The sequence below is a fragment of the Marmota flaviventris genome, chromosome 4 (genome assembly GCF_047511675.1).
Source record: "Marmota flaviventris isolate mMarFla1 chromosome 4, mMarFla1.hap1, whole genome shotgun sequence".
In the NCBI taxonomy this organism is placed as follows: domain Eukaryota; kingdom Metazoa; phylum Chordata; class Mammalia; order Rodentia; family Sciuridae; genus Marmota; species Marmota flaviventris.
Window position 1 is genome coordinate 144,210,265 of NC_092501.1, and position 13,375 is coordinate 144,223,639.

The 13,375-nt window shown below is 38.8% G+C and overlaps 1 protein-coding gene across 2 annotated transcripts in view; it reads left to right on the forward strand.

Annotated features, from left to right (window-relative positions):
* Nucleotides 1–339: 339 nt before the first annotated feature.
* Usp12 (ubiquitin specific peptidase 12) overlaps nt 340–13,375 on the forward strand; it is an 84,878-nt gene continuing 71,842 nt past the window's right edge. The window contains exon 1 of one of the 2 annotated variants that reach the window (XM_027928931.2): nt 340–648. In XM_027928931.2, coding sequence (XP_027784732.1) covers nt 601–648 — 48 coding nt within the window. In that variant the 5' untranslated portion in view covers nt 340–600. The remainder of the gene's footprint in view (nt 649–13,375) is intronic. The other variant, XM_071611589.1, reaches the window with a different exon arrangement.

Sequence of the window (13,375 nt, forward strand, 5' to 3'; positions counted from 1 at the left end):
TCTGCGGGAGCGGAGACTCTAGGACCGCGCAGCGGGCGGGAGTGAGCCAATGCCCATCCTCGGCACCGCCCCCGACACGCAAAGGGGTGGGGCCGGGCCAGAGTTCCGCCGCTCGCGCACCCAGGCCTGGGAGGCGGGCGACGAGCAGTGGGCGGGGTCGTACGCTGGCCAGGGAGGGGCTGGAGTTTTGTGGCTGCAGCTACAGAACCGCGGAGGCGGGCGCCGACGGGCGGGTTGGGCAGTGCTGCCGTGCAGCGCAACTGCCGGGCTTTAGGGCCTCCGCGGAGCCCGCTTCCCGGCGCGCTGGGCGGGGTGTGCGGCGAGCGGCTTCGCGGGCAGGCGCGGGCCCGGAGGCAGCGGCTGCGCCCTGCGCCGGGGCGGAGCCGGGGGCGGGCAGCCGGCAGGCGGGGGCTAGGGCCGAGGCCGAGAGTGCTTGAGCGCCGGCGGCTACGACGGCAGCGGAGGCCCAGCAGGCTCTGTGCGTGGGTCCGCGGCGGCTCGGGGTCCGCCCGCGGGTTGCGGTGCGAGCGGGGGGCCCGGCTGCCCTCCTCCCCCGCCCGCCGCCGCAGCTGTGATTGGGTGGAAGATGGCGCTGGGCGGATGGAAATCCTAATGACAGTCTCCAAATTCGCTTCCATCTGTACCATGGTAGGTGCGGCGGGAGGGCGGCGCGGGTGGCGCGGAGCCCTCGGTCCGGCGGCGGACGACCCGGGTTCTTGACACTCGGGGCGCTGCCTGAAGGGCCTAGCGCGGGGGCGGTTGGACTGCGCGCCCCGGGCGGCGCGGGGGATGAGCGGCCCGCGCGGCGGGGGAGGGGAGGGGAGGTGGCCGGGGCGGCTCGCGCGTGGCCAAGAGGGGAGACCATGCTGGACGTGGCGGGGGCCGGCTCTGGCCTTTAGGAGCTCCGGGCCAGACCGCTCGAGCCTTCCCGCGGCGAACCAGCCTGCGGGGCGCGGGGTGTGTGCGCGCCCGTCGGAGCGCGGCCGTGGGCCGGGGTCGCTGGAGAAGGGACGCCGAGCTGCGTGTCTTCATTTCCGTCTGGCCGAGCGCCCCAAGGGGAGCTGCCCCTGGCGGGTGTGGGGGTCTGTGGGCAGGAAGGAAAGGTCTCATTCCTACCCGGGGAGGGGACGGAAGTCAAGTGCAGATTTCCTCCACGCGCCTCTGGCTAGGCGGAGCCCCCGACCCCATGCTGGGGGGAAGGGGGTGTGTGAGAAGGTGGAAACTTTTAGTGCTGTTGAAATTTTCTCTATTTTCTACTCTCCGAAAGGAACGAGCTCTCGGATTTCCAACTTGTGTCCAGGTGGCAGTCTTGTCATTGGAAATCCACGTTAATCTTGAAAAGCAGCGTTAGCTTTCCTGTCATTTGTTTATTTGACTACACCAAGACTCCTATGTGTGAGGGACTGACTGTAAGGGCGATTGTATTGTTTTATTTAGGACTTTTAAACAGACTTAGGGGGAAAGTATTAATGCTCCTTAAAAGTTTCGAATTAAGCAAAGTGTGGGTGGATTTAAAACTTGTTTTTGTGCTTGGCCAGACGATCACTGTTTTCCATACGTGACAGATTCCTTTCATTAGATCTTTTATGTAGGGATTGTAATTTGAGTCATCACCAGCAAAAAGTTATTCTTTGCAATGTGGGCCTGGTGTTATGTTCCTAAGACTTCCGAAATCATTTTCTCTTCACCCTGTTTCATATAGGAGATCCCCAAGCAGTTTTCCATCAGAGGGTGGTACATTTTATATATTTAAGGAGTGGTGATTCAGATCGCAAAAGTGTGCTAAAAGCTGATTGTCTACGACATGCTATGGAACAATATTAAAAATGGCTGAAATCAGGTGGGCTTAAAATCTACAGTATTAAAGAAGAATGAATCATTGAGAATCCATTTCCCCATGTGGATGATTGTTCTTTCTCACAATTTACATTTTAGGAAAGCATTGGTATTAAGGGGACTCTACTAAAATAATTTCTCAGAATTGGGCTAATTATTTTTAGAAATGGTAGTTTTATTGATTTCGAAACAGATGTAATGATTAAATCTTTTAACAGTGATAATTTTGCCAGATTGCTGGGCTACACAGACTTTATGGGACATAGTTCATTGTCAAAGTCTAGGGCTTTAGGAGTGGTGATATTTACTATTAATTCACTTACACAAAGATATGAAGTATTCCCACAAAATGGCACAGACTACTGATGCAGAGGTGGTTAAGGCAGTTTCTGCTCTTAGTGTTTACATTCTAGTTGAAGGAGACAAACAATATTTAAATATGTTAATAAATATAATCAGATTAGAACAAGGAAGCACAAGAGATTTGCCAACGCCACACACTGAATAAGTGGGATTCTCATCTCAAGGATGTCAGACTGAAGCTCTTTCTAGGGCTTCCACTCAGGTGCATTAATTAATTGCATGCAATGTGTATTTTGTCACTGGCAATACTGAATTGTCTGTGCCTGGTCAAATGAGATCATTCCAAAGGTACTATTAAAATTGGTTATATCCTTTCATATTTAAATAAATTCTAATGCACTTCCAGAATATGGCTAAATATCTCAAGGTAATTTGAAGTGTTATTTTCTAAAGAAAATTGCCATCCCATCTTCTAAGAATTACAAAGTCAAGAAAAGCAAAAATAATTACTCTGTTCCTTTGTAGATGCTCTGTGCTAGGCTTGGAACACTTCCCATCCTTAGCTGGCCAGTTTGTACCTGTCTTTTTCCATCAGGTTGTCTTACCTGAATAATTCTATCTCTATTTATCTGCCTCTGTAGTTTCACAGTATCTTTTGTAATTTCATACTTAATCTTGTGATTTTTTTTGCTTCTTTCTATTATTATTATTGTTGTTGTTATTATTTTTTAAAGGGAGAGAATTTTTTTAATATTTATTTTTTAGTTTTCGGCGGATACAACATCTTTGTTTGTATGTGGTGCTGAGGATCAAACCCGGGCCGCACGCATGCCAGGCGAGCGGGCTACCGCTTGAGCCACATCCCCAGCCCTGTTATTATTATTATTGTTATTATTATTATTTTGAGATGGGTCTCACTGTGTTGCCCAGACCTGACTTGACCTTGTGAACCCAAGTGATCTTCTCACTTCAGTCTTCTATGTAGCTGGAACTATAGGCGTGTGCCACCATGCCTGGCTTCTTATCTCTTAGATTGTTAGGGTTTTAAAGTAAAGGACTGTCATTTCTTTCTGCAATTTGATCAGGGGCACTGCCTTTTGTATATAAGAAAAAAAGTTCTCCAAATCCTTTATTTCACTTTTTGACATCCAAAAGTGAATGATTAGTAGGGGTAAGATTGAGTCAGCATGTGGAATAGAGAAGAGAGGCTGGGCTTAACAAAATTATACTTTTCAGAGAGTCAGCAGCTGTGAAAACATTTAGGGTGAGTTGAAATTTAATTCTATAAATAATCAAAGTTTACATAATTTATTCATTTGTCAAAATAAGGTGTAGGGCATGTCTACAATAAATACCTTAATTGGATAAGGTAACTTAAAAATAAATGTCTATCTGGCTGTGGTGGTGCACCCTGTAATCCCAGTGATTGGGGAAGATGCTCAGGAGAATTGCAAATTAGACACCAGCAATTTATCTGGGCAATTTCTTGAGACCCTGTCTCAAAATACGAAGCTCCATGGGAGAGCGCCCCTGGGTTCAATCTCCAGTACCAAGACCCGCCCCCCAACCCCCAGTGCTTTTGAGATGTGTCTTATTCTATATCACTGGTATTCTGCTTACATGTGAAATTAGTAAAACTCATTTTTCTTAACTTACTATTATACCCTGACCCAAACAAGTGACTATGTTTAGATTGTAATGTGTAATTTGTAAAGGTACCTCTTCACATATATAGACATACAAGCCTTTTGTATGTCTACGAGGTAGTATATATTCAGTTTCATGTAATGTTTGTTTTACCTTTTAAGTAGTTTCAGACTTCAGGGCCTGGTTCAGAGTAGCTACCGAATATTTAGTATTATACTTAATTGTGAAAGAATGGGAAAAGTGGTAGAATACCTGAAGAGGGGCTCTGGTTTGAAATTGAGGAGGAGGTAGTAGAATAGACTTTGACAGTGGGTTGTCCATCACGGCTATTACATGGAGACCGATACTGTTTAATATTAGCTCCATAAGATGATATCTCTGACTCTGGTTGTCTCTTCAGCTTTGGGTTGTTGGAGTCCTGGTTGGGAAGGACTTGTTGGGGAAGTAGTTGAGTATGAGAATTCCTTATAGGAGGTTGGTCAGATTGGCACCAGCTGGCCCACCCCTTGTCACAAGGCAGTGAGATAGACCATTAGGAACTGTGGTGTTAATGAGGCCAGGCCACAAGGTTAGGTGAGTTTGACAAGTTGTATTTCTGGAGGAAAAAAAAACAAAAAACAAGAGAATTTCCCTGTGTCTAGCATAGTACCCTATAGGTGACTTTAAACTGCTTATTGAAGAAGTCCCAGATTAAGCTGGCTATTTGCCTTTTCTTATTGCTTGAGTGTCAGCCAGGTAAGAGATTTTGTGGTCAGTGCAGTCTAGCATCATTCCAGAAGAAAAGGTGGAAACAATGCTCATGTTTAGTTGGAGGGGAGTATGGAGATGAAGGGGTTCGCAGTCACTTGTTATTATAGTTAGAATATTGTATTAAATAATAAAATTTTATCTATTTTTTATCTATTTTTGTCTGTTTTTCCTGTAAATGTTAATTTAAGAAGGGAAAAAACTGTAAAAAAATAGGGAGTTTTCTGTTATTTAAGTGATTGGTTAAAGGAACATTTGAGTATGCTGAGGCTTAGCGGAAGGAGAACATTCAGAAAAAGTATTGCAAATGTTTCATTTAAGCCTTCTGATGTTTTAGCTTTGGCTAAAATACACTTTGGGTCCTTGAAATTTCTCATTACAAGCCTGGTGTCGTTGCACAGGGCTGTAATCCTAGTGGCTCGGAAAGCTGAAGCAGGAGAACTGCAAGTTCAGAGCCAGTCTCAGCAACTCAGTGAGGCCCTGTCTCTAAATAAAATATTAAAAAGGGCTTGGGATGTGGCTCAGTGGTTAAGCGCCTCTGGGTCTAACCTCCAGCACTCGCCCCCCACCCCAAAAAAATCTCATTACAGAAAATCCAGCAAATAATAGGATAAACAGTGCGAAAATCACCTATTACCTTCAGTGTACTTTTTTTGTTAAAAACACTTAATTGAGTTTATACCCTAGAAACAGTTTTACATTGTTTTCTCCTTAAGAGATTGTCATGTTCATTTTAAAATTTGTTCAATTTTAAGATAAGCATGGAGAGTTTGATAATATAAAATGATGATATGGTAAGATTATCAACTTAGGCATAGGGCTAGGGTGCTAGCTAGGTCATTGACATGTCATGTGTTTATAATTATTAGAGGGTAAAGTTATATAGTTAGTAGAAATGAAATTTAATATTAGATACTGGGTTTTTTCCTATTTTAGGCACTTATTTATCACAAATAAAGGTAAGACTATTGGGATCTAAAACTTAATTGTTGAAAAACTACAGTATTCAGTGTCATACTCAGTTATGTGGAGTCTGCATAAACATAGTCTTCATATCATCCAGCTTTACTTACTTTCTGACTTTCTCCTACCTCTGGCTAATCTTTTTATAATAGATGAAAAGATTATAAAAAAAAATCTATAAAAAATCCATGTTCTCCAGTTTTAGCCAGATTTTATCACAACATATCTTATTGACTTGTTTGATTCTAAGCTTTTGAGCAAGTCCCTAAAGATCCAGTCTACTTTTTGTCACTGATCATATTCCTTTTCTTCTTGCCTGTGAAACCATATTTATTCTGGCTGTCTTGAACCTTGTACTGTCTCAGGATGGATTTTTTTTAAGCATTTGTATACTTTGTATAATTCCTTTTCAAAAATTTTAATTTTTTAGATTTAAATAATTTCATTTTGTTTTAGTTTTTGTTTTTTTCTTTCAGTAACCCTATTCCAGAAACTTAGATTTTTTTTTTTTAACCTGGGATTGAACCCAGAGGTGCTTAACCACTGAGCTACATCCCCAGCCCTTTTTCATATTTTATTTAGAGACATGGTCTTACTGAGTTGGTTAGGGCCTGTCTAAGTTGCTGAGGCTGGCTTTGAACTCTTGTTCCTCCTGCTTCAGCCTCCTGAGCTGCTGGGATTACTGGTGTGCACCACCATGCCTGGCTAAATATAGTATTTTATTATGTATCCTGCCTTATGGTATAATAAAAAGAGCAGTTGGACCAAAAAATAAATTCTAGTCCAGATTTTGATATTTAGATGTATTTGGGAAAATCTTTTAAAACTGAATTGGTTTTTCCTCATTTGTGAAATACAGGGATTGAACTAGACAATCTTTAATTACTGTTCTTTTATTGTTTTAGATATGAAATTCAGTTCTTGATTCCTTGAAAGTTTATAAATGATTATTAATATATTGTTCTCATTTTGGGAACTCATATGTTTTAGATAATATAAAGTGAGCATGGAATTAGACATAGTTAATGTGTATTAAGCCTAGTTTCCCGGTTTCTTTAAAGTTATTGAATTTTTGGAAAATTACAATCCAAAGTGAATGTATGTATTTTCCTTTAAAAACATTTAGTGAGGGTTGGTGATATCATCATTTTAGTCACTAAGACTAGACACATAGCTGTTTACTTGTTTTGACAGCCTTTTTTTTTTTTTTTTGCTAATACCACTTAAGGAAAAAAAAAAGATTTGAATTGGTTTCCTGTTTTGATATTCAATATTTTATTCCCCTCCCTGTGAATATGGACAAGTTACTTTTCAGTGCCACAGTTGCCTTGTCTGTAAAATGGGGATAAAACAATATGTAGTTAATAGGGTTGGCCCATGGATCTTATTATCATTACTCTTCTGAATTCATTTGTTTCCTTTTTTGGATTTGTTTCCTTTTTTTGATGTTAATTGCTGGCTCAACAAATGCTAACCAAAATCAAAATTTGTTTTATTTATAAGATAATTATGTCACTTCATTTTTATTATAAGAAGTATTAATTTATTAGTATATACCTCTGAGGAAGCACTAACTTATTTTGAAATTAAGTATTAAATTATTAAAGCTAAGAGTGTAATTGATTATCTTTTTATGTTTTGATAGTTTGTAGAAAGATATCTGCTTTATTTTTCTGGGAACAAAATATAACTGGTCTAATTTATGACATTCCCAAACATATTTTAAAAATTAGACAATTTGGAGCCCAGGAATGGTAGTATATGCCTTTAATCTTAGACACTTGGGCGGCCGAGGCAGAAGGATCCCAAGTTTGAGGCCAGCCTTGGCAAGGTGGAAGCCAGCTTGGGTAACTTAGAAAACCCTGTCTGAAAATAAAATTAACAAGGGGTTGAGGTTGTAGCTTAGTGGTAAAACACCCTTGGGTTTAATCTCCAGTACTTAAAAAAGAAAGTTTAGGGTTTGGGGATTTAGCTCAGTGGGCAGAGTGCTTGCCTAGTATGTACAAGAAAGCCCTGAGTTGGGTCCTCCACAACCTGAAGGGAAAAAAAAGTTTAGACAATTTGGGAATACTGCTTTTAGAAGAAGTCTTATTTGATGATGATTTTTCCCTGTGCTGGCGGTTAAACCCAGAGTTTTGTGAATGTTTTTAGCTTTCGCTGTGCCACTGAGGTACATACTCAGTCCTTAATTTTTTTATACTAAGTGTACACACCAGTTTTTTGGTCATTATTAGAACTAAAAATGTGTATGTTTAAGTTAGCTTCATACTTTATTCCCTTTAAGATTTTCCCAGTATTTATTGTGGACTTATTAGTAGACTTAATTCCTATTGTTCCCCTATCCACCATCCTTTACTGGAATAAACATTAAAAAAAATATTTTTTTTTAGTTGTAGATGGACACAATATCTTTATTTTATTCATTTATTTTTATGTAGTGCTGAGTATTGAACCCAGTGCCTCATGCGTGCAAGGCAAGTGCTCTACCACTGAGCCACAACTCCAGCCCTCGAATAAATATCTTGTTGGTTTACAGACCCTTAGTCTGCTCTTAGATATCTTGTCTAGAAACTGCTCTCTTCCTGTCTTCTGGGTTGGAAGAGGGTGATTTAAACGTCTACTATATACATCTTAAGGTGTTGGAAGAAAAATGTGTTAGATACAAAGAATTAAGGGGTGCTAAATTGAAAACTCAGAAAGACATAGTCTTGTGGAAAAATGTGAGATTTGTTCACTTAATATCTCATGCATATAAATTTGTATTAGAAGGAGGTACAATAGACAATTTATGTAAATAACTTGTTTTGAAGGAAAAACTATTAGATCTTTGATTTCACAAAAGACAATCCAGAAGATTTAATAGTATGTAGGGTAAGATATTTAATGTTGACCATGATTTTAGTAGATGCTATATCTCCTTTTAATCTTCACTTCATTGGATTGTGCTTTTCTGTTGTTTCTGTACAAGAAGAACCATTGCTTTTTCTAGAATATATTGTGTCTCTAAAGAAGTGAGATATAAATTTGCTTATATTCTCCATTTGTAGTGATCCATATGTCTTAAGCTGTCAACCACTGAAAATTTATTTCCACCTTAAAAGAAGTAGACATTTGTTTCTGTGAAAATGGACAGATGTTCTTATTGAAATGCTTCATAGGTGCAGGGACATGCATTTTCTATTTGTAAACAGTGGTTTCAGTTGTCACAACTTCCAGTGGAGTGTTGTTGTCTTTGATTTTATTTTAATGCTACTTGTTTCAGTGATTAATAAGCCTCTGCCTAACGACAGCAGTTGACTGTAATTTTTCATAGAGAGGGATGAATTTTTAGCCAATAGTTTTTTTTGTTGTTGTTGTTGTTGTTGGTTTTTTGTTTGTTTGTTTTTTTCCTTTCCTTTTTTGGAAGTGAGTGCCTTTCTTCTGTAAGGAATTTAAGGAAGTACTAGTGGAGACCTACTTTATATCAGGGTGTATATAGGTTCTGAGAATATAAAATGACTATGATAAGCTCTAGTCTTAAGGAGCTTACCATTTAGTGTGCCCTGAATGGCCCCTGGGCAGCTAGGTGGTGTCTGGGTGGATCAGAGATCCTTTCTACCAGTCCCACTCAATGACAGCTGACTTATGTGTATATTCTTGTGGGCTCTACACATATTATTTTCTATTCAGAGTTGGCCAAATTAGGTATTATTAGTCTCACTTTCACAAAATGAAATAACAAGGTTAATACCATCCTTACATAAACTAGTGATAGGGTCCATATTTCTTGACTCTCAAATCCATTGTGATATCTACTGGCCAAAATGTTGCAGCTTTGATGGTTGAGATACAGTTGTTTCTTTTCTTTTTTTTTTTTTTTTAATTTTTTTTTAGTTGTCAATGGGCCTTTATTTTAATTATTTAAATGTTGTACTGAGAATCAAACCCAGTGCCTCACACATGCCAGGTAAGTGCTCTACTACTGAGCCACAACCCTGGCCACCAATTGTTTCTTTATAAATGAGAATTTGGGAATTTTTATCCCTAACTTAGCCGTGTGTGTGTGTGTGTGTGTGTGTGTGTGTGTTTTTCTTTGATTCCCATTCCACTTACCAATTATTCTTTGGTAGGTCATTTATGAAATGGAATAATGGAATAATACACATTATTATAATGTAATATATGTAAAATATATAGCATATATGTAATTATATAACTATATAATATGTGTAATATAAAAATATCGTAATATAATACATAGTATTATAATTGCATAGTTCAATTATTGAATAATAATTTTCCCATTATCAGGTGAGATGATATATGTAAAAGTCCCCCTTTTTTTTTTTTAAATCATTATTGGTAGAATTGCTTGTCCTTTTAAGGGAAGGATTGGAGGCATGCTAAGATATCATGGATGGTAGGAGCTAAAACAACTCACAAGTTATCTTTGACAAAGTGTAGTCAGTCAATTTAAAGATTGAAATATGAGTATTTTAATCATTCTGGTTTAGATGCTCAGGTAGTTTGATAAAGCAAAGTTTTAGATTATCCTTTAAAGAAACACCTCTCCCCAGTACTGGAGACTGAACCTGAACCCAGGGGTTCTCTATTACTTCACTATATCCCCAGCCCTTTTTATTTTTTATATTATTGAGATAGGGTCTCACTAAGTTGTGAGGCTGGCCTTGAATTTGTAATCCTTCTGCCTCAGCCTCCTGAGTCACTGGGATTACAGGTGTGTGCCACTACATCTGGTTAAGAAAAATCTTTTTGGCTATGTTAGGAATTTATGGTTCAAAGAACTACTGTTTTTTTTTTTTTTTTTTTTTAATTCCCTTTTAAGGACGGTATCTATTGGTTTGGTTCTCATTCTAATATACAGTTCTTTGCCAAATTGTTTATGCTATGAGGAAGCAGTTAACTTCTGATGTCAGCAATCTATTGGTTTGGTTCTCATTCTAATATACAGTTCTTTGCCAAATTGTTTATGCTATGAGGAAGCAGTTAACTTCTGATGTCAGCAAACTCTATGTACTTTTATTCTAGTAATTTTTTTTTGAAGCTCTAAAACTGTAAGTATTTGTGCTAATATTTGAAGTATTGGTCTGCCTGGTATTTTTAGGGATCCTTGAAAAGAGAGCTTTCGAATTCTTTCAAATTAAAAGGCCTTCTAGGCATAAGTAAGCAATAAAATAAGTCCTAAGATCAAGGAGAGAATAAAAGCTTTCTGTTCTTTGGAATGGAAAATATGTTTATATAGTTTTGGATTTTGTAGATTAAAGCATGTTTTGTATGCGATTATCTTAGTTTAAAAAGTTAGCCATTATAACTTTTTAGAAGTCATTCCCCCCCCCCCCCCCCCGAATATTTTCCCATGGTTTTTCTTTGCTGAGGTTGCAAGGATTGTGTGTGTGTGTGTGTGTGTGTGTGTGTGTGTGTTTAGTTTGCTTTATGGAAATATTAATTTGCAGGATGATTAAGGATGATACCTTGGAGGAAGCAGCTAGTACTTTGAAGTTTGCATAAGGAAGTATGTCTTGGGAGGGCGTTCTCTTTCTGTGAAGCAATGTTACGTTTAGAAGGTTTCAGATTTAATGGCCCTAAGGAAGAAGCCTTGGTTCTTCTAGGAACTAGTAAGGAATTAGGATCAGATGTTTTCACCATTCAATATTTGATGGACTTAAGGGTGTGACACTGATAATTTCCTCTAACTGATGTAATCAGGGTTATTTAGGGAATGTGAAAAAATTTGGAATACTTTGGAAAATGTCAGAGGCTCAAAACTGGACATAAGTAACCAAAGCCAAAAATATTGTCTTTTGATTATGCTAGACAATTTTTTTAGATTTGCATATGCTTCTTCAAAAAGAGTTCACTTTTTAAAAAAAATTATTAGTCTCATTTGGGATTTTTTTTTTTGCATTTTTAAATTGGAGGAGGCTTCTGTCTCTCCCATAGGGAACCCAACTGAACAAGGACCTTCCCTGTTCTATGACTGAGTACAGAAGGGGTTTGACTTAATCTGAAAAGGTCGGGCGAACGTCGGAGGAAAAGACCACCAAGAGACCGTCTCATGCAACAGCAAAGGGTTTATTGGGGGTCCAGCATGCTGGGGCTCAGAGCTCACTTCAGAAGAGCAGAGAACAAAGAGCCCCGAGAACAACTTAAGCAGAGTTTATATACATTCTTTGGAGAGGGCAGGGACTCTTCATACATCATAGCCTCCCTTAGCAAATCACTGTACACCGCGGGAAAATCAAATAACAACTCTTAAACATGATTAGTATATTCACTGGCGGGAACAGGTTGGGCGGGGGTGATAGATCAGTCCTAAGGAGCGGTATACATTCAAACTGATTGGTTTAAGCCCTAAGGTGTATACATGCTGAACTGCATGGTCTCGGGGAGGGGGTGGTTAAGCAACTAGGTGGTCAGGGGAGATTTCGACACACATCTAATGGGCAGTTCTGGGAATTGTTTTAACTGCCACAGGAATTTCAGGTTCTGAGTGCAGCTTAGAAACTTTACAAAACCTGGTCCTTTACATTTTAATTTCAATTTCTTTTATCCTTTCAAATCAACTTTGCCTGTTACTGAAAAGAAGCAATTTTCAACTTCTAGGGTTTTTTCCCCTCAATAAAAACCAATCCTTATCCTGATAAATAAAGCATACTTGCTTATTTGCATCATTGTCTTATTTGAAGTCATCACAGGGGTGACCTTTAGCTAAAAAGATGTAAGTGTAATCTGTAACTATTTTTGTTCTCTATGTAGTTTATTACTTTCTTATTGTTCCCTCTCATTATTATTTTCTTATTGTTGAGGTATAATTGCCAAATACAATTGTCAGTATTTAAGGAATTGTGTTTTAAGTTCTTGCTCAGGTTACTGCTCCTTCTAAGCATTCTATTGTTCAAGAGTCATTATTGCCTTATATCCTTTAAGTCTTTTTTGTGTTTGTTACACTTTTTTTTCACCCTAGATGTTTGTTGACTTAATAGCTTCTTCTGTTCTTTTCTCCTCCCTCCCTCCCTCCCTTCCTTCCTTCCTTTCTTTTCTTTCTTTCTTTCCCAGGTTGTGTTATTTTAGCACTTTAGTGCTAATAGTCTGGGTTTATTGTGATGTTCTTGATTTTTTTTAAGCTAATTACTCATGTTGTCATTAACTGATTTTATAAAGTTGAATGTGACTTCTGTAATTTTTGGTTTTGCAAGCTACTTAGGGATCTAACATTGTGGTTACTTGGTGGTACTGTTGCTAGTACTTCACCCATTGAAATCTCACATAGTCCAAAATAAAGGCATAGAAGGATTTGCCCTCTTAAACCATTTCATTTAATATAGTTCTTGAAACACTGGCCAGCACAATTAGATGAAAGAAATGAAAGGGATACACATAGGAAAAGAAGAACTCAAATTGGCACTATTTGCTGATGATATGATTCTATACCTAGAAGACCCTAAAAGATCCACCAGAAAACTTCGGGAACTAGTAAATAAATTCAGCAAAATAGCAGGATATAAAATCAACACCCATAAATCAAAGGCATTTCTGTATATCAGTGACAAGTTCTCATAAAGGGAAACAGGAAAACTATCCCATTTATGATAGCCTCAAAAAAAAACCCTTGGGAATCAATTTAACAAAAGAGGTGAAAGATCTATGTAATGAAAATTACAGAACCCTAAAAAAAGAAATCAAAGACCCTAGAAGATGGAAAGATCTACTTTGCTCTTGGATAGGCAGAATTAATATTATCAAAATGACCATCCTTCTAAAAGTACTGTACAGATTTAATGCAATTCCAATCAAAATTCCATTGACATTCCTCATAGAAATAGAAAAAGCAATCATAAAGTTCATTTGGAAAAATAAGAGACCCAGAATAGCTAAAGCA